Source organism: Festucalex cinctus, chromosome 13, assembly GCF_051991245.1.
Source record: "Festucalex cinctus isolate MCC-2025b chromosome 13, RoL_Fcin_1.0, whole genome shotgun sequence".
Taxonomy (NCBI): Eukaryota; Metazoa; Chordata; class Actinopteri; order Syngnathiformes; family Syngnathidae; genus Festucalex; species Festucalex cinctus.
In genome coordinates, this window is record NC_135423.1 from 18,972,780 (window position 1) to 18,995,000 (window position 22,221).

At 38.8% G+C, this 22,221-nt stretch overlaps 2 protein-coding genes across 3 annotated transcripts in view; both read right to left on the minus strand.

Annotated features, from left to right (window-relative positions):
- Positions 1-278: 278 nt before the first annotated feature.
- On the minus strand, positions 279-19,674 carry mmp28 (matrix metallopeptidase 28). The gene is made up of 8 exons (XM_077540319.1): positions 19,394-19,674; positions 18,318-18,394; positions 16,503-16,702; positions 6,982-7,203; positions 4,800-5,045; positions 2,179-2,331; positions 913-1,080; positions 279-826 (listed from the first exon to the last, which is right to left on the minus strand). The coding sequence occupies exons 1-8, from the start codon at positions 19,499-19,501 to the stop codon at positions 432-434; spliced, it is 1,569 nt and encodes a 522-aa protein (XP_077396445.1). The 5' UTR covers positions 19,502-19,674; the 3' UTR covers positions 279-431.
- Positions 19,675-19,901: 227 nt separating this feature from the next.
- taf15 (TAF15 RNA polymerase II, TATA box binding protein (TBP)-associated factor) overlaps positions 19,902-22,221 on the minus strand; it is an 8,544-nt gene continuing 6,224 nt past the window's right edge. For both annotated transcript variants that reach the window (XM_077540321.1, XM_077540320.1), the window contains 7 exons: positions 22,032-22,141; positions 21,371-21,500; positions 21,208-21,300; positions 21,067-21,136; positions 20,900-20,985; positions 20,666-20,807; positions 19,902-20,271 (listed from right to left, as the gene is read on the minus strand). In XM_077540321.1, the coding sequence (XP_077396447.1) occupies positions 20,232-20,271; positions 20,666-20,807; positions 20,900-20,985; positions 21,067-21,136; positions 21,208-21,300; positions 21,371-21,500; positions 22,032-22,141 (671 nt within the window). In that variant the 3' untranslated portion in view covers positions 19,902-20,231. The remainder of the gene's footprint in view (positions 20,272-20,665; positions 20,808-20,899; positions 20,986-21,066; positions 21,137-21,207; positions 21,301-21,370; positions 21,501-22,031; positions 22,142-22,221) is intronic.

Consider the following 22,221-nt stretch of genomic DNA (forward strand, 5'->3'; position numbering starts at 1 on the left):
GGTAACTCAAGTGTTCACTTCAGTGCACAGTCCACACCATTTTTCAATTATGGCTACAATTGCACAGCTGTATAAAGTAATTTACTAATTCCTTTGCAATTATAAAGTGTAAACCAAGCTCCCCCCTGAAATCTTTTCATGTACAGCCACGGGAGATCCTCTTTCAAGGAGTTCTGTTCCAGTGGCGCCAGTAACAACTATGCTAATACAGTAGTCATCTCATAATTATTTAAGTCCACATCTATGTGGAAAGGGGGGGGGGGGGGGGGGGGGGGGGGGGGGGGAGCACTTTTAGGTTATACATATTATAAAACAATCAAATGGACACGTACATGTTAAGTAAGCATTTGTGCTCCTGCGATAACTAATTTGCAACAAACAAATGTCCAAGAATAAAGGTACAAGACACTGATTAGCACGCCCTCTGCTGGTCAAAGTATATCATTGCTGCGAGGAGCTTCATTACAACCAGTCCAACTCAGCTCTTTGGTCCACTGGCCCACTCTGGTGACTCGCACTTTTATTGGGTCAAATCTCCAGAAGTGGCGCTCCCTGAAAAAGTAGAGGCGCCCGTCCGGACGGCTCAGTGCCCCATTTGTACCCTGCGGCACGCCACTCCAGTCTTTAAGCTTACGCGGGTAGTAGGGCTCTCGGCTCGAGGTTTGCAGGTTGAGAACAAAATAGCGGGAGCCTTTAAACAGTACCATGTGACCCAGAGGGGCGTAGAAGAAGGCGCAGTCCGGGTGGCGAGGTAGACCCGCATCAGTGCTCTGCCGGGGGAAGCCTGTGTCAAGAACTTGGCCTGTGTAGCGCCACATACGCTTCCCTGGGGGGAAAAGTAACAAGCACTTCATCGGATGATTCATAACAGCCACAACACCATCTCAACTGTATCATCCAAAAAACGAATACCTTTAAAAAAGTACCACTTTGCGTCAAACGGCGAGAAGGCGGCCGCCTCGATGGCTGCCGGGAGGTCAGCCCAACGCTGACGGAGAGGCAGCGGGCCGCTCACGCGCCCCTCAGCTGACACGCTCCAGTACACGCTGCCTCGGAACACCAGCACTGTCCCGTTGCCGTCTGGAAGATTCAACACAATAACATTTGTCAACAACAAACTGAGAAAGAGCAGCTGCCTCCAGTGACCCTAAACTGACAAATAAAGTCACAAAACATACTAATGCTCATTTTATTGGTCTAAATTACTCCCTTTTTTTCGTGTAATAACATTTATTTTTTTGCATAGTATGTGAATCAGAATGAACAATTTGTATGATAAACAGTTTTAGGCCATAAACATAATACAGCAAAGTGAAAAACAGTAGCCCTCTTGTGTGCGTACTCTCCAGATCAAATGTTATATGACAAAACTCCTGTGATAAGCCTTTTATTTTCCCCCAAAAGTGGTGTCTTTATATAAAGTTGCCAGCAGAGGGCGCTTTGGCATTACTACCAGAGCTATAGTTTGATCAACTCGGTTTCAGCAGGGTAACAAGATGGCGTACATCGCAACAATCGACTTATAAATTCGTATCGGGATTAATCGGTATCGAATCGAATCGTGACCTGTGAATCGTGATACGAATCGAATCGTCAGGTACTAGGCAATTCACACTCCTACTGCTTACTTTTTGTTTTATTTTTGTGTTTATTTGTTTAGTTTTTATTTATAATTTACACATCATCCCAACTTCACTGGACGAAATAATGGCTCTTTATGTATGTGTGTGTGTGTGTATATATATATATATATATATATATATATATATATATATATATATATATATATATCCATCCATTCATTTTCTTGACCGCTTATTCATCACAAGGGTCGCGGGGGGTGCTGGCGCCTATCTCAGTTGGCTCTGGGCAGTAGGCGGGGGACACCCTGGACTGGTTGCCAGCCAATCGCAGGGCACACAGAGAAGAACAACCATCCGCACTCACACGCACACCTAGGGACAATTCGGAGCGCCCAATTAACCTGCCATACATGTCTTTGGAATGTGGGAGGAGACCGGAGTACCCGGAGAAGACCCACGCGGGCACAGGGAGAACATGACAACTCCACCCAGGAAGGCCGGAACCTGGGGAACCTGGACTCGAACCGGAGTCCTCAGACACACCACCATGCTGGAAACAAACGACACTGTTGTCTCATTCCCGGTCAGCACTGACCCACAGTGATGGCATCGAAGACCCCAGACTGGCAGTAGAGAGGCAGGCCGTTGCTCTTGTCAGACGCGTGGACATCCATGAACTCCCACTCTCGCAGGGCTGCATGCAGCACCTCACCCGGCAGCCGCACCAGCCGATCACCTGCCGGCTTACCTGAACCATGAGGAGGACAACAAAAGGCATCAAAAGCACGGAAAAAAATCGTCATGGGTGCTTGTTGACTGGACTGCAACATTTTGTGTGCCAAATTACAGTAGTCTACCACTTGTGACTTTACTGATGTTGTTCACCAACGACAGTGCGAACAAACATCGTCTTATAAGGACAGTGATTCTTCTCACAACTGCACACTTCCTCCATGTTCTTTTACTCAGTGCAATCAGCAACACACACATTGTCGTATATTCTCATCACCTCACATCTGTCTCATTACGCGCGCACACACACACATACACATAGCTGGAAGCAGCTGCAACATGTCCACATCTGTGCCTGTCGTCCTTGTCAGGTTACATTAACATGGAAGCAGCTGCAGCGTGCGCACGTGACTCCGTGCACTCACTATTACTAGAAAGTGAAAATCAACTTTTGTGAGGAAGACAAAAGCCAGCAGCTGGATTGCACCTGAACGCACAAACTTAACCACACGCGCGCCTGGATGAGCAGTTTAGGCACTTCAAGAAAGCATGTGAGGTGTCTTGGCTTGTTTTTAAATAGCAGTGGAAAGGAAACAACAATTTCAGATCAGCAGGAGGTTGAATAACAAACATGAGTGGACGTGTTCACACGTCATAATAGCTGAAAGGCAACATGTCCTGAATGTAGTTTTATATATAAATATATATGTTCATTTTTAATTAATTGATTTTAAACATAATTAATCACATTACTTCAATAGTTAACTCACAATTAATCACAAATTTTATATCTGTTCTAAATACAGTGGTACCTCTCCTTACGAAATTAATTGGTTCTGGAAGAAAGTTCTTAAGTAGAAAATTTTGTAAGTAGAGACGCATTTTCCATGTAAATGCCCTAATCCGTTCCAAGCCTCCCAAATTTCAGACATAAATGTTTTAGAAAGCATAAAAATGCATCAAAACATGTAACAAATACATGTTACAATTAGATTATTGCACAATAAAGAGTTGTGCATAATGTAAATAACAAAGAATAGAGTAAAGAATAAAAATGATGGTCATTTACCTTTTAACTGCTGTCCTCATCGTTTTTTGCCCTCTGGTTCATGTTCTCTCCTTTTTTTTTTTTTTTTGCCTGGTGTTTTGTAAAGAACTGATCCATGGATGTTTTGTTTTTTTTTGTTTTTTTTTAAACAATCCTTCGTTAATGTCCAATGCAAACATCACCTTAGTGAGCAAACGCCCGACTGGTGAACACTTTTTCTGGGCGATTCTTTTAAACAAATTCTGAAACTTCCGGTATGGCGAGGCATCTTTTTTTTTTTTTTTTTAAAGGCCCGTCTCGTCGCAATTAAAAACTTACTGTGCTTTCATCAATCACCAATTGTTTGAATGTTTGCACAAATTCGTTGGCCGTTAGTTCATACATTTACGAAAAACTATCGGAACACCTCATGGGCCGCGGGATGAATGATGAGGACGCTGTATAGACACCGATCTAGTATACGCTCATACCTATGGTATAGTTTCCTCTTAGCCAATGGGATGCCAGAAACATGCACAAACACCGATCAAGTATTTACGCTCATAGGTACCTATGGTAAGAAATAGCCATAGCCGAAAGTATGTTGCGTTCGGTAATGTATTTTTACCTTTCGTATCTAGAAATTTCTTTCGTAACAAGAGGCAATATTTTCCCGTTGGGGCGTTTTGTAACTAGAAAATTTCGTATGAAGAGATGTTCGTAAGTAGAGGTTCCACTGTATACAATAAAATGTACGATAAAATACCTTTTTCTAAGTTTTCATACTCATGTTAACATAAAAGTGGGGAAAAAAACATTAAACTAATAGAAATATGGCTGCATCTTCTAGTCATTGTTACAGTAATTTCATAATAATTCATAAAATTGAGTTAAAATTAAAAAGATGTACTACCGGTATACTGTTAAAAAAAAAAAAAAAAAAAAGTGTGAAATTGATTTGTGTTGGTCATTTCTCTGCCACTAGATGGCATAATTGCATTTGGAAGGCTGAACAATAAAATGTTTTTTTTCTAAGTTTTCATACTCTTGTTAACATGAAAAATGTTAAACTAATAGAAATATGGCTGCATGTTTTAATCATTGATACGGTAATTTCATAATAATTCATAAAATTGAGTTAAAATTAAAAAGATGTACTGTACTTTAAAAAAACAAAAAACAAAAAAACAGTGTTATATTGATTTGTGTTTAGGTCATTTTTCTGCCACTAGATGGCATAATTTCATTTGTAAGGCGTTGGTGACAGCTCAGTGCATTTTTCAGTAACTTGTGAAAATCTACACATTCTTAAAATTATAAAATAAACCTTGATCCCATGTCTCCACAAATATGTGCATTATTATTACTGCAAAATTCTGATGTACGTGGACTGCTGCGTTGTGACTGGAATTCCCCCAATACAGGTCAGGGGCGGCCATGAATATTTCTGATCTCACCGTACAGCTGCTGCACGGCCAGGATGTCGTCCCAGCTCATGACCAGACTGCGGCCCAGCTTCCTGTAGTACGGCGACATGAGAGCGTGACGCACAGGCGAGTGCTCCAGACCCAGGGTGTGTCCGATCTCGTGCGCCATCACCATGAACAGATTGTGGCCCTTATGTCCGTTTAGGGTCCACCTCTCGGCCTTGTCGAAATGGGCTTCCCCTCGGCGGGGCAGGAAGGCGTGAGCCAGGGTTCCCCCTGAAAAGCAAAGACGCCGTTAATAAATTTCACTTTGAAATGCACAGGAAGAGAAAAAGTATAAGCTTTTTAAATAAGTTAAATGTGATTTTTCTTTCGTAAAATTCAAATTGCACTTTAAATGTATCAGATTGGCATGATATGAAGGAATTTTCAGGCCATTGATTCTAGCAAGTGACACTTTTGGGGGGGGAAATAGTAATCTTATGAGAATAAAGTCATAATTTTAAGAGGGGAAGCAAATGAGAGAGTTTGAATTATTATTATTATTTTTTTAAATATAAGATAGAAACTAGGGGCACTTAAAGGCGACCTGCCAGGCTTCCTGTTGTCTCCCTCAATATATATATATATATATATATATATATATATATATAAATATATATATATATATATATATATGACTTTTTATGTGTCAAAATATAATAAAGTTATTGTGACTGCCTGGTGAGGCGGCACGGTGATCAAGTGGTTAACACGTCTGCCTCCCAGTTCTGAGGACTCCGGTTCAAGTCCAGGCTCCGACCTTCCTGGGTGGAGTTTGCATGTTCTCCCCGTGCCCGCATGGGTCTTCTCCGGGTACTCCGGTTTCCTCCCACATTCCAAAGACATGCATGGCAGGTTAATTGGGTGCTCTGAATTGTCCCTAGGTGTGCTTGTGAGTGTGGATGGTTGTTGGTCTCTGTGTGCCATGCGATTGGCTGGTAACCAGTCCAGGATGTCCCCCGCCTACTGCCCAGAGCCAGCTGAGATAGGCGCCAGCACCCCCCGCGACCCTTGTGAGGAATAAGCGGTCAAGTAAATGGATGGCTGAATGGATGACTGACTGGGCAAGCAGTCCAAAGTAAACCTCAATTCTTGCCCAAAGTCAGCTTACAATTCACCTGTGGCTCGAATGCAGACAAGCAGGAGAGGAAGTACATGAATGTTTCAAGTAAAACACAATTTATTGTCATATTATATCATATTATCTTATTTTTAACATTGCTTACTGAAATTGGGAGTTTTCTGACTTTTTTGGGGTAACTGTTTAAAAATAAATAAATACAAAATGTTATAATCGTGCAGAATATATTTTTGTAAAACCACTTCAAATGATTTATTCTTTTTTACATTTTTTTTTTGTTTTGTTTTACATCTGAATTAGCTCAGTATCAAGTTGTATGCAATAGGAGCACTGTAAAGATTCCCAAATGTTAGCAGCCAAAGTGTTATATATTGGGAAACTAAAAAAACAAAAACAAAATAAAAATCAATACCTGGTTGATGAAAAGAAAAGAATTAGTGATAAAAGCTACAGTAACAGTCTCACTGTTTAAAGTCGTTGTATCAGTTGAGTTTCAAAATCGAAATATTTTATTTTCTCCACACCAATAAGAAGCAGGACCGTTCATTAAGGTACTTCAAAACTTTCAGCTTTTTTTTGGTCTCTTGACATACTTTGAGAAGTAGGTCACCTACTTTGAGTGCATACTGGATATGCTGTATCATCTGTCCAAAGTTCAAATATTACAGAGTTAAAACAAACTAAACCCTTTGTATTATTGTATTCCCTCACCGAATTAGAATCAATGAGAATTGATAAGGAATCGGATCACTAAGCGAATGGAATCTGAATTGCTAAATTCCTATTAATTCCTATTTTTGTTTGGAATTTTCAGACAAATTAAATGAAAGATGATAATTCCCTGTTGATTAATCATGTGCTATGAAACACTGGTTGGGAATCACTGGACTAGAGGTTGCTCATGTGGGGGTCGTTAGTTGTTATTGAAAGTGTCAAGAGACAACATTTGTTGTAAAACTGTCTCTACAGAACTAAAACTGACTGAACTGTATGAAATCAAGATTCAGAAGAAAGTCAATTCCATCCACTGTGGAGGTTCTAATATCTACGCTTTGCAATTATCAGAGGGAAATTCAATTTGTCAGAGACCTGGCCCGTCAAAGGCGTTGCCGGTGCCGTCGTTGTGGTCGCCTTCATAAAAGGCCAGCCGGATGTCGGCGGGCCCTTCGGGGGCCTCCTGGAAGACCAGACCTGATACGTTGCTCCACAGCTGGAAGGCGGCGCTCACCGCCAGTCGCACGGAGCCCAGAGACAGGTGGCTGGGCCAGTTCACGATCTGGTAGGCCAGCTGATGCTTGGACCACTTGTCAGCTACACAAAACAAACATACACATACGACAAATGAGGCATGCAAGTATTAAGCCACAAAATACACAATTTCCAATTCAAGGTGCCTTGTTGCGCCACACTGCCCAGCAACACGCCATTCCGTGGGCCCCGCCCCTCACCACGTACACAATGAATGGGTTTGACGACTAAATGCAGTGTGAAAAGGGGCTTAGAGTCTTCATTAAACAAGGAAGCATGTTTTGGTGAAACCAGATTGTAAAAAGAAATTACTCAACTGAGATATTTTTTTTTAATAGTAGTATTTCAACCAAATTTACTTCTGTAAAAAAAAAAAAAAAAAAAAAAATAGGCACTAAATATTTTTTTTCTTTCATTTTACATTAGATTTTTTTTAATAGTATCATTTCAACCAAATGTATTTTTGTAAAAAATTAAGCCCTAAATATTGGTAATTTCATTTTAATGTAATTTTTACATAATCTTTTTTAATAGTATTATTTTAACCAGTTATTTCTGTTAAAATAAATAAATAATTGGTCTTTTTATTTTTACATGAGATTTGTTTTTAAAAGTATTATTTCAATTAAATTTATTTCTGTAAAAATTAAGCACTAAATACTGTATTGGTATTTTCATTTTTACATGATTTAAAAAAAATATTTCTGTAAAAAAATAGGCACAAAATATTGGTGTTTTTATTTTTACATGAGATTTGTTTTTAATAGTATTATTTCAACCAAATTTATTTCCGTAAAAAATAGGCACTAAATATTGGTCTTTTTATTTTTTCACAAGATTTTTTTTTTTTGCAATGTTTTATTTTTAACCAAATTTATTCTTGTGAAAATTAGGCACTAAATATTGGTCTTTGCATTTTTATATGGGATTTGCTTTTCAATAGTTTTATTTTAACCTTAAAACAAAAAAACATTAAATATTGGTCTTTTCCTTTTACATGAGATTTAATTTTTATTTTAATGATTTTAATTTTGATTGAATTTTTATTTTAACCAAATTTATTTCTGTAAAAATAAATATTGGTCTTTTCGTTTTTACATGAGATTTGTTTGTTTGTTTGTTTTAATAGTATTATTTTAACCAATTTTGTTTCTGTAAAAAAAAAAATAAATAAATAAATAAATAGCCAATAAATATTGGTCTTTTCCTTTTTACATGAGATTTGGTTTTTTTTAATAGTATTATTTTAACCAAATTTATTTATGTAAAAAAAAATACATATATATAGGCACTAGATATTGGTGTTTGCTTTTTCACATGAGATTTTTTTTTTTTTTTAAATAGTATTATTTTAACTTTTTTTTTTTAAGGCCCTAACCATTGGTCTTTTCATTTTTATGAGTTTTTTTTTAAAAATAGTATTATTTTAACCAAATTTATTCCTGTAAAAAATTAAATATATAATAGCCACTAAATATTGGTCTTTTCATTTTGACAAAGCTCGACTGTGCTTCCACCTTGTAATTCCATCTACCGCATAACAAACTACCAGGTATTGCCTGTTGTTTTTTAAGCAGAGCCACGACTTACAAGTGCAAATGATTTATAACCCATAAAAGCTGACTAAATGTCTCAACTAACAAGCACTTTGAGTACATGTTGACTTCTTCTGCCAAACACCACCACGACCACCACCACCAGTTTCACTACCAGATGCACCCCTGCGCTGTTCATCGCCCCCAAGCGACACCTGCCAGACAGCGCCACTACCGGATTCACTGCCGGATGCACCCCCGCGCTGTGCACCGCCCCCGAATGACCCGATGACTGACTCGCCAGCGAGTCTCACCAACAGGTTGAGCAATCTGGTCAATCTCTCCATACAGCTAAATAAAAGTCTCTCCAGGCAGCTGCCTGCTGATGACGGTTCGCCCATGCTCCCCCCAAGACGCCACATTCAGCTATCCACTAATCGTCTGACTCCACCAAGCCTCAGCATACAGCTCCCCACCCGCCGACCTCCATCTTTGGCTATGGAGAATCTCAACTACAGCTCGGTCTGATATGTTTTGGGTCCAGACTACATATACAATATAAAAAACGTGTGTTCCCAGAATAAGTCAGGACCCAAGGAAGCTTGTAGCATTCCTGTGATTACAAGAAATAGAAAGTTGGCAAAAGAAATGAGAAGAAATAAGTCAGAAGCTACAAACCTAGTCAGTATAGCTTGTGAACCTCTGACTAAACCAGCGTCTCCGATTGCCACTGTGAGACTAGCGCTACTAAACACAAGATCACTAGTTAACAAATCATTGTTGATTCATGACATTATTATGACATATGATCTTGACTTATTTCTCCTCAGTGAAACATGGCTAACAGAAGGTTCCTGCAACACGGTTCTCAATGAGGCAACACCAACAAATTTTAGTTTCATGAACAAATGTCGTAATGGCAAAAAAGGTGGTGGACTTGCTGCCATTTTTAAATCTCTATTTCAGTGTAAAGAAATTTCATTGGGAAGCTTTAATTCATTTGAATATCTTAGTCTTTTGGTAAAAGGTGAACCAAACATCGTCATTGTCATAATTTACAGACCTCCAAAACAAAAAGGCAGATTCATGGAGGAATTTGAAGAAATGCTGTCAGTAATTTGTACCGACTATGATTATCTGGTCTTAACTGGAGACTTTAACATTCATGTTGACAACAACTTGGATAAAAATACCAAAGAATTTTGTAATATACTTGATACTTTTGGTCTCTCACAACATGTAAAAGGTCCAACACACAATCAAGGTCACATTCTTGATCTCGTCATCTCTAAAGGTGTTGACATTTTATCTGTTGAGGTGAAAGATCTGGCTATTTCAGATCATTCCTGTGTGTTTTTTGAATTACAAACAATCCCAGAAGTTCAAACAACTACTGTCTCGATTAAAAAAAGGTACATAAATGAGAATACAAGCAATATGTTTATGGAATTAATGGCTGCATCACCAACTGTAAATGCAGAGACCGTTGATGAACTTCTGGATGAATTCACCTCAAAAATCTCAAATGTTTTGGATGCTGTTGCTCCTATTAAAACTAAGACCATTTCATCCCGAACTAAAACACCTTGGAGGTGTACTACCAACATAATGACTTTGAAATCTAAATGCAGAAAAGCAGAGCGAAAGTGGAGAAAAACTAAACTCCAAGTTCATTTTGACCTGTACAGACAATGTCTTTGTCATTTTAACCAAGAGTTAGTAATAGCTAGACAACAACACTTTTCTGAAATTATTAGTAGGAACCTCAACAATACACGCACTATATTTGGCGTGGTTGACAAACTTACAAATCCCCCAAATCAAACAGCGCCAGAACTCCTCTCAACAGATAAATGCAATGAATTTGCCTGCTACTTTAGTGAAAAAGTACAAGCCATCAGGTCAAACATTGTTACAAACCAGCAAAATAACAAAACGATGCTGCACTTAAAATCACCTAGGAATAATTTAATTACCATGACAGAATTTGACTCAGTGGATCAAAATACTGTAGTAGACTTGGTTCAGCAATTGAAACCTTCCACGAGCTGTCTTGACACAATTCCATCTGGCTTTTTCAAAACCATTGTGAAATCTGTTCAGATCGATTTACAACAAATAATTAATTGCTCACTTCAATCAGGTGAACTTCCTAAATGTCTGAAAGTAGCCGCCGTCAAGCCCATTCTAAAAAAGAGAACACTGGATGTCTCCCTGCTAGCAAATTATAGACCAATCGCAAACCTTCCCTTCGTAACTAAAATAGTTGAAAAAGTGGTTTTTAATCAACTCAGCAATTTTTTGAGCTTAAACGGACTTTTGGATAAATTCCAGTCAGGTTTTCGACCTCATCACAGTACAGAAACAGCTCTGATTAAAGTACTGAATGATATAAGATTGAGCACTGATGCAGGGAAGGTATCGGTGCTCGTCTTGTTGGACCTCAGTGCAGCATTTGACACGATTGATCATAATATACTGTTAGACAGGCTGGAAACTTGGGTGGGATTAAATGGGACAGTCCTTAAATGGTTCAGGTCCTATTTGGAGGAAAGGAGTTACTTTGTGACCATTGGAAATTTTGAATCTGATCGAAAGGCCATGATATGTGGGGTCCCTCAAGGGTCAGTCCTTGGACCCCTGTTGTTCAGTCTGTATATGTTACTTTTGGGTCAAATGCTTCAGAACACCGATGTTGACTATCATAGTTATGCAGATGACACACAACTGTATTTATCCATGTCCCCAAATGACAGCAGTTCTATTAACGCATTGTGTCATCCTCTAGAGCAAGTTAACAACTGGATGAACCAAAATTTCCTTCAGCTGAACGAAAACAAAACGGAGCTCATTGTTTTCGGCAATAAAGAAAAGAGGATTGCTGTTAAAAAACAGCTTGAGTCACTGTCTTTAGAAACTAAAGACCAAGTTCGAAATCTTGGGGTATTAATAGACTCAGATCTGACCTTCAGTAATCATATTAAATTTATCACTAAAACAGCCTTTTACCAGCTGAAAAACATATCCAGACTGAAGGACTGCATGCTTCAAGCAGACCAAGAGAAGCTTATCCATGCTTTTATCTCCAGCAGACTAGATTACTGTAACGGTCTTCTGACTGGACTCTCTCAAAAGAACATGAGACAATTGCAGCTCATTCAGAACGCTGAACGCAACAGAAGTGAAGTCAGCCCCGAGTGTAAATGCTTTCAAATCCAGGTTAAAAACTTTGCTTTTTTCTTATACCTTTGATTAGGGACTTTTAAACAGCTTTAATTAAGTGTTGTTGTTTTTTTGTTTTTTTTCCTCTGAATGTTAACTACTGTTTTTTGATGCTTATGTGTTGTCTTTCCTTGTGTAAAGCACATTGAGTTGCCTTGTGTATGAAATGTGCTATACAAATAAACTTGCCTTGCCTTGCCTTGCCTTCTCTGTGATTTTTACAGCTCACACATACTGTAAAGTGCATGCGGTCATAATCATAAACATACCAAACCCATATCTGTTTATGGCTACACAGAAGTGGAGGAAATGGAGTACATTCTTGAATTTACACAAGTAATCTTGCAGTGTACACACAGGAATACACAACGTGGCAATCTGCAACCACAGCAAACATACAAATGCAGCCAGGCATACTGTACACATCCACAACACGCAGACACAGCGGCTGCATGGCAGGAAACCATTTTTTGATACGCGGGCAAAATGTTTGCAACATCCAGAAACTCATTTACTGTAACAAAGTATGACTTCAAGGCTTTGCATCTGAGTGGGTTCTGGCAATTGTCAAGCGGGATGGCAGCATGACGTAACGTCGGAGTTCATACGGATAAACAATCTGCCTTTATGGTAGTGGAGGAGGCTAATATGATAATGACCTCGTTCAAGTACTGGCAGGCTTCACGTTTTGTCTCCACACTGTTTGAAATTCTCTTTGACCTTTTTTAGTGAAATAAATGCACATCAAAAGAGTGGAGGAGTGTGAGTGTGGCTTGGCAGCAATCTTGAGCGAATTAGCTTGTAACTGTCCATTTTCTACTGTAGGTGAACTCTAGCCTGGAGTCTTATCGAGAAACACCAATATAAGGAACAACACTGTCATAGTTTCCTTGAGAACAAAGAAAAAAAAGCAAGAAAAGGTTGTGGAGAAGTGCAGTACATGTATGATTGGAGTCCAGGCGCCTTCTCTCCTACTTCGCCATAGTAAGGAGGTCCCAGTGGACAGCTGAGAGGCCAGGAAGTCAGAAACACACGACATTCCTCCACTTCCCTTATGGAAGCAATTGCAATGATGCCCAGTGTGGCGGCGGTGTTGTTATCTCGGCCATTAGGAAGTGACTCCGATGAGTGGATTACAGGAGTTATTGTTTGTGCACAAGCTGACAGGGTTACTGGTGCTGAGGACACCGGTTAACACATGTTAACTAACTTAACTTAGCGGAAAGTGGAGAAGAAAGTGGGCTCAGGGAGAAATACAGTACTGAGAAAATTTGTGCTTTTGGGCTGTTAACCCGAAATTAAACTGAAGTTTTTATAAAATATATAGAATTACGGTCACTGAGCTAAAACATTTCTTCATAAGTTATTTTATTTTTGAACAGGGTATAAAAAGCAAAAAAAAAAAAAAACAGTTTAAGTTTAAATGAATGAATCCACTGAATTATATACAGTCAGATTTTTTTTCCATTTAATGTTACAGGACACATTGTGTAACTTGTAACAAAAAGTACTTTCATTTTGAAAGTATTTTTGAAAAGCAAGTACTTCCCCAATTTGACTTCAACTCATAATTGGAGCAACATTAACCATGAGGATCTATACTTTGGTTCCAATACTGGAATACTGGAACTGAGTACTTTGTCCACCACTGATTAAAAACAATTTTTAACCCTGGTTATCATTAAATAGATGACAATTATATTATACATTATGATCATAAACCTAATGATAATGATTAAACATTTAGGGCTCTAGATGTTGCCTGAGACTGTCACATTTAGATTTTTGTGTATATAGATACTGGGGTCAAGGTGTATTTTATAATTTTAAAAATGTGCATATTTTAACAAGTTACTTCATGAAAAAAGCACTGAGCTGTCACCAATGCCTTACAAATGCAATTATGCCATCTAGTGGCAGAAAAATTAGCTCAAATCAAATCAATATCACATCTTTTTAATTTTAACTCAATTTTATGAATTATTATGAAATTACTGTATTAATGACTAAAACATGCAGCCATATTTCTATTAGTTTAACATTTTTTCCCACGTTTATGTGAACAACAGTAGGAAAACTTGGGGGAAAAATGTATTGTACATTTTATTGTTGTATGGAAGCGGATTGCATTCACTTAAAAAAAAACTTTTTCTGACTATTTTTGGGGGGGAGCTTTGTTTTTTTTGAGTAATTGTTTTTTTTTGAGTAATTGTTTTTTTTTGAGTAATTGTTTTTTTTTTATTATTTATCTGTTTTACTGAATATTTTTTTCTGTCATAAAAAAAAATCTGAAAAACAGCGAAAAAAAATTATTCAGAAAAACAGGAGGGAAAATTACTCAGAAAAGCATTGTTAAAAAAAAACAATTAGAGCCAACATGCCTGCTTGCCTGAGTTTACAAAAAAAAAAAAAAACACAGTTGTCAGCTGTCTCCGGGCAAAGTTTGCCAGCTGATCATGGAAATAAATGATGAAAATAGATTCCTCAGATTTTTCTCTCTCAAAACAAACTATTTTAATGGACTCAATGGTTTTCTGGGGTTAACATGTGAGGTTTCGTACATAAATGTTACAAAAGGCTTATTGTTGCTGGGAGATATGCAATAGAAAGGCAAGAAAGAGGTTATAGGTGTTGAGGTCATGGCACCTGCGAAAACGAATCGCCTCGCAAACATATCACGCTCGTAGCACTTATCTAGGATGTGGGTGGTGGAATGTTAGCTTTGTAAATATTAGTGAGAACATCCAGCACAGGACACGAGTCAAGGTTTGTTTTGCTACTTGCTCAGAAGCGGTGGCAGCATTCACACGGACTCAAATCATTGCAGTCGAGAGTGAAAACGCAGACAAACGTGTTGCTGCAGCTCTTAGCTGATCAGATCGAGTGTTCAAGTCAGACTATTGAATATTTAAGACACAATACAGTAGATCAAAAAAAAGAAGAAAAAAAGAAATATGACCAAAATTGTGTATCATTCGTGATCCTGAACTCTTGCTAGTAAATGTCAATTCTATCACATGCACCATGAAGACTTCCATCCATGCAAGCAGTCATCATGACATATGCGGCGGCAGAGACAATTGAGCAAAACATTCAGTGAGTTGTGGATGTGTTTGCCAGATGGAACACGTCAAGGCACCAACATGAAGAGGCAGCGGCACACATCAGCCATCACTGCATTCCCCGAACATTAGCCAACTCCTGATGTGACACTAAGGAATGCACGACTTCACACCAACACAAGGCTGCATGAACCAGGGTTAGAATAGTATAGATTTGGATTTTGGACTTTTTATTTATTTATTTATTTATTTATTTATTTATTTATTTATTTATTTGAGCAAGTTTGTTCATTTTTATTAGTTATTAAATGGTTTGGTTTTAGTTTTTTTTTTTTTTTATTAGTTTGTCAAAATGTTTAAATATATACTTTATATATGGAGTATTTGTCGAATGCAAAATTCACCAAAGTGTTGTATAATAAAGTGAAATAAACTTGTTTGTCTTTTAGTTAATTTTAGAAACAGCAGTTTCAGTAACTTTCCATTTTTTGAAGCATTTTAATGTTATTTTGTTAACGAAAATGTTTTTTCAATTTTAGTTTTAGTTCTTTGCTTTGTTTTTGTAGATTATAATACCCTTAACAGGAATGAGCCGCGAGAAACCGTTGGTCTCCAAGGCAACGACACTCAAGGGCACACCCAGAGGAGATGTCAGGAAAGGCAAGGAACGTATGAACACTTCAAACCAAATCATGAGATACGAGACATGGCATGGAAAGTAACACGCTGTAATATACTGAATGAACTAAAGGTTTTATAGTAATGAATACTACAATCAAAATATTTGAAGTAAATATTAAAGCTGCCCTACGGAGGAATTTTCAGACTGTATTCGGGTTCGAATTTTCTGCCCTCTGCCTGCGGATGTGACATCGTGCATGCGTTGTGTACGTGACGAAGGGAGTGTGCAGTTTTATTTTTTGGCCACATGTGGCAGCAGCGATTCAAAACTCAACTCAACTCAAAAAAATAAAAAATAAAAAAATAAAAAATCAGATAAGATATTTGCATGAGCATGCGCAGGCTTTTATAAGAGCAGAGGAGTGCAATAATCACAAATGTTATTTAAAGTGCTCTACTAGCAACAGAGGACTTAATTATTTCAAAGCGTCTGCAGGAAATTTGGCATTTTAGGACCGTTCTTAACTGCGGTTGAACAGGGCAGTGTTTTGTTTAGCCACGTTAAATTGCACTGACCTTTCCAGCCATAAATACTTTTCCAGCTGTGTCTGAAGCAGAACATTAGGATAGCACCCTAAAGGCCTGTCTATAATTTACTAAAAGCATTTCGGAGGAAAATCAAAGTGCTGGAAAAGGGAGACAACCATTGGAATACTGCTAATGAAAACGTTACGTTTACTTTTAACAGTTGATTGACATAAACTGCATGACAATGAATGTCAAAGAATCAGGCATAACTGACAAAGGCAACATGAAAAACTGGACTATACTTAATTACAACCCTTAGCTCTGTTAAGAGATTTTAGTTTACAAAGCTCACCAGGACAAAGACGGCACATTTAAAAATGAACCAACACGGAACCTTTTACTGCAGATCGCTTCCTCCGGCGCCGTGGCGCTCCTTTTGCAGAACTCCTCGCAGTGAAGATGATGTTTACCCTGCGGGCCCACACTTGCTGGCTGCCCTTATCCGACACGCCACAGCGCGGCTCCGACATCTGCCTCAGGGTGGCGCTGTCTAATTCACCTGTCACGGGTAGGCGAGACAACCACTGGAACTCCCTAAGAAGGGAAGAGGGCAAATATTGGCATAAAATGGAATTCCTCGCACACATTTTTGAGATGCCAATTTGAAATAAAAACATGGTACAGTGGGGATAGCATATAGTGGGCTAGTGGTTAGCATGGCTTGCCTGGCAGTTCTCAGAATTGGGGTTTGAATCTGTGCGGAAATCGCACTTTGTAACCTTTCTTTAAAAACAAAAACAAAACAAAAAACATACATGTAACATTAACTGACGACTATAAATTGTCTAATTAGGTGAATGTGAGTGTTAATAGAGATTTTTTTTTGTTTGTTTGATTATTTATTTGACAGGGACAATGCAGTCATGGTTATAAGCTTGTAGCTTTATTAGTGCTAATTCTCAACTCCAGACTGCACTTGGGCTCTTCCACACACAATATTGCTGTACAGTAAAAAACCTTCACTCACTCATTCACCAGTCCAGTTGTGTGTTTTTTCTTGAACCAGGTTTTAGTTCTTGCGGTGAACATACTTAAAATCTAGACATATACACTTTTTTTGTGGTGTTTCATGACATTTTTCTGATATAAAATATGTTAAGGTTGGGAACAGGATTATTATAGTTTGGGAATTTTTCCATTTACGTAGTTAGTTTTAGTTAGTTATCTGGGTGGTTCTGTTAGTTTTTATTAGTTTTAATTTAGTTTTAGTTAGTTTCAGTATTAGTTTTAGTTTTTTAATGTGTATTGCTTGTGCGCAATATTTAAAAAAAAAAAAAAAAAAAAAAAACACCATGAAAGCGACATCATCTGAAGGTGCTTTTCTATTGGCTGCTGCTAGACAATGTCACTTCTCTGTGACACATTTTCAAAAGTCCTTATTCCAGTTAATATAAAAATAATTGAATTAAATTAATTACAAAGAATAAAGGACATTTTTGCTATAAGTTATAGTTAGTTTTAGTTTTGTAACCATAAAAGGTAGTTTCAGTTAGTTTTTGTTTTTGTTTATTTTTTAAAGTATTTTCGTTTTTATTTCATTTCATTTTTTAGTTAACTAAAATAACCTTGGTTGGGAAGCAGCATTAATAATATATATACAGTATTTCAGACCCTTGAATTGAAATTGTTTTTTGGCTAACATTTAGAGGTCACACTGCTGCTTATTAATGAAATCACTTTGAGTCAAAATATCAAGCTTTAAAAACAGACACAAACTGGACGCACAGAGATTCAAGTTAAATAAAGTGTAAGACTGATGTGAAAATGTCAAATCCATGGATCACAGGGGCATGGTGCAAATGAACGCACCCCGTAGCCAAACATCAAGTGAATAGTTTGGCTAACCGAGCTTTAAGGTCTACGTCTGCCTGTGAGCATGTTTAATCTTTTTCTTTTACTGTAGTGGCAAGCGTGTTGGCCAAGAGGCGAGGTTCCTGAAATTCCTGGTTGGTTCGGGGAGGGTTCAGGAAAGGTTTGCGGTTTAGAGGTGAGTGAGGGTATGGTTGTACAGACCTTGGGGGCCTTTTACCACGCCTGGCCTCTACCCACTGATTAACATAGGGTACCATTAGGCTCTCACCGTCGCAAATAAATCTGTCACTGTGTCACATTACATCTTGAGTGCGGGGCGATGAGATAAGGAACTCACCGGATTGCTGACTGCATCTCAACTGCATTGTGGATGAAGTTGTCATCATGAAGGTAGCCATACTTTTCCAGAAATGCCTGCAATTGATATCATAATCAACAAAACAAGGAGTAATGATTACAATACTATTTCTGGAAAACTCTCCCAGAAGTAAACAAAATATGGCTCAAACATCAAGCCCAAAGATAGAATCTGCTTTATGGTGTGAAGTCAGATGGAGCATGCAAACAACGAGTAACATGGTGATGGTGACAGATATTGTGGTGCATTGGGTTTAACATGTTTTGTTCATCACGGTGCTTGTTCAGACACTCGCACAGGCTTGTGATTAGAGATGTGTTTGAAGGTGGAAGGGAAATTAAAATAAAAGGGATGGAAGAAAGGAATGCGCAGTATAAATGTCCCTTTGTCTACACTAGGCAAAGAATGATGCCAGAGGGTATTGTTTAATGGATAGGAGCCGTAAAGCAAACATGCAGCTACCAGAGATGAGGCTTTGAACAGCGAAACAGAGTGAATATGCATACAAAATAGACACACCCCTGTTCAAATGTCAGTTTTTGTGAAAAAAAAAAAATCAAATCAAAATAAACCATTTCACCACCCAAATACAATTTTGAGAAGGGTCGGGGGAAAATAATACAAAAAATACAAAATAGGGCCAAAAGTTCAACCTGAGAGAGAGAGGAGAGAGCGGACAGATAGACACTATCGAGTGGGGAAATTTAAAGTGTTCTCAATACTGACAGATTGAAAGTGTGTTTTTTCCTTGGTAAAATGTTTACAGCCACAACCAAGCTAACTGAGCATGTACATTTCCTGTTTTGGTGACGGGCGGTAATTTAGACCCAGGAGAGCTCCAAATGGCAAACGGAGTTGTTCAAAATACCAAATAATGTCACACAAATGTTAGCTATGATTAAAAGTCCGTTTTCTTTTTCTTTAAACCAATTATCACAAACTACGTGTTTTCTTTTCTTACTGTTCTTGGCGAATATTATTACAAGACTGCTTCTCTCAAAAATAAAAGTGAACAGGGTTGTCTAGTAGTCATAAGGTGAACAGTGAGCGAGTACCTCTGGGTCGAGCAGTGGAGAACCGCATGCAGCGCGCGCGCTGATTAAGCAGGTCACAATCAGGAACCAGGCGGGCTTCACGCTGCTTCCAGCCCGGTACCGGTTCATCGTCGTGGAGCGGCCACTGTGTTGGCACACGGCACATTACTGCTCGACGTACGGACTTCTCATAACTGTGGTTCTTCGGTTACGAGTTGGACGGCCGAGTTTCATCTCTCATCTCCAACCGCGTAAACAACAGTGCCTTGGACAGGCGTGAAACGGCCCCGCCCACCTGGTTAAAGGCTGCACGCGAAGGCGGATAAAACGCGCACGCCCGCTCCTTTCACACAGCTGAGCTTGACTCCAAAACGAATTTAAGACAATTGTACTTCGTTGAGCCAAATCTGAATATTTTCGTGCCGAACAAGTTTATTTTTGTATGTGTAAATTCTAAGATACAACCTCAAAATCAAAAAAAATTTCACATTTCCATTTTCTTCAAAGTACTTTTGACAGAACACAAAAAAATAGATCAGAGTTTAATGTTTGTTGGGGGAAGAAAAACAAAACATTTTATTCCGTTCATACAAAACAATGGTACGAAGCCTACCAACATCTGCACCTAGGACAGAAAAATAAAAGATGTACAAAGAAATAAAAGAAATCCGTCACATGCCACAGCCGGCGAGTCCTTGTCATAGTACAAACTGCCTCACACACTGATTGAATAATATTCATGACTTGCGGCAGTCTATGAAAAATGGGCATAAGTCAAAATGTCCGTTTTATGCCACTTTGACGAAGCTCCCTCTATGGTGGACTCTGTGGCTGGAGTGATGTTCATCTGCGCTACACTTTAATACGGCCGGTCTCGTCTGTCATCTCTCCGGTCACCTCTGAAAGACAGATTATAGATTTATATTAAAAAAAAGTTGACAAAATAGGTGTGAACAATCCTTAATCCAAATGCACATTAAATCTTTATTTTGTTTTTTCCCCCCCTCGCCAGCTAATAATCGTCATGCTGTCAAAAAAAAGCTTTTCATTAAAAAAAAAAAAAAAAAAAAAAAAAAAAAAAAAAAATTCTTTCTTTAAGCTTTATCAAGTGGATGATGCCATCTGCTGGAAGCTAAACCTACACTGATTTGTTATTACTGCTCATTCACTTTGATTAGTTTAGTCTGAAATATATAACCAATGTTTAACGATTGATATTTTTAACAATCTATTTTGTTTTTATGAGCATAGCTGCCTTTCTGCTCCTCAAGGAAAAAAAATGAATACACCAACCTTCCTCCCATTTTGTATCCCCCTCCATATCCACCACGGTCACCACGGTCACCACCATAGCCACCCCGGTCTCCGCCACGGAACCCTCCACGGCCACGGAATCCACCCCCTCTGTCACCATAACCGCCTCTGCCGCCACGATCTGCAACACAAGTGATTTATCTCAACTTTGAACACGTGCACGCATGTAACCAAAAGAGCAGACTGTGATTGTATGCGATGGGAAGCTGGCACCTCCAAATCCTCCGGAGTCTCCAGGTTTGGGAGCACCACACTTATTACACTCTTGTCGCCTCGCAAAATTCATGTTGCCGCAGGAGCTGAAAACACAAAATGGGAGGATCTGAGTAAATCTGGGAAGTGCATCATATGTGCACATTTACTGTCCATTGCAGACAAACCTGTTGGGGCAAGGCCAGTCTCCCCCTTTCATGTCAAAGTTGGGACCACCACCGCCACGACCTCTGAAACCTGAGGCAAGAAGGGGGAAATATAAACACAGAGGGTGGATGTGTGAAATGTTTGTTACTACCTCTACTCACCTCTTCCACTGCCTCGTCCTCCACCCCGCTGTGTGAACTCAGCTCTGCGGGTGGCAAATGACACTTTGATAGGTTTGCCATTAAACTCTTTGCCTGAAATGACAAACGGGACCAGTTAAAAGATGTCGCATGATGGAAACGGTCCGTGTGCGTGTGCCATTACCATCAAACCAGTCAATAGCAGCTTTAGCAGAAGGTGGGTCATCAAAGGACACTGTAGCTTCACCCTTTTGTCGGCCGGTGGCCTTGTCAGAGTAGAGGTTGATCATTGGCTGACCAGTCTTCTTGTTGACCTGAAAAGTGCCAAAGTTGACAATTTCTACTTCCGTTTGCCAGTGTGTACTGCAATTTGAAGCTTTCAACTTCTTGTAACGAAGTGATTCTAGCATCAAGAAAGAGTTTTGATACCACACACAGCAGTGTGATGCATTTTCTTTACAATATGTTCTATGTGGCCTCACTAGTCTAAACATAATATTCTGATTAAAATTGTGTTTGTGGAAAATGAATTAAACAGCAAAACAGGCAGCCATTTTGCCACTTTCTGTCAAATGAAAATGACTAGGGCTCAGGTAAACGGCCAATCACGGCTCTCCTGTATTCAGTTTGGTCATGTGACATTTGCAAGCTGAGCCCGTGACTGATCGTTACCTCAACACTGAGCAGGTTTTGCTGCTCATTTCCCATAAATGATATTAATCAGAATGCCGTGTTTAGACTAGTGGGAGCACATAAAACATAAAATAGTGAAGAAATTTTTTGACTCTACTTCCACTTGAAGATGGCAAGAGTAGGTTCGCCAGTGTAAAGAACAAACTTAATACCTTAATAATGCCAATTTGCTTGAAGAAGTCGCCCACTTCCTGAACTGTGGCATCTTCTCCCAGGCCTTGGACAAAAATGGTGTTGTTGTCAGAGTTGTCCTGATCTCCAGCTGTGGAGAATGACGGAAAATAAGTCATCAGTAATGATCCTACAAGCCACTATAAGCAACTTTATGCTCATTTTGTTCGA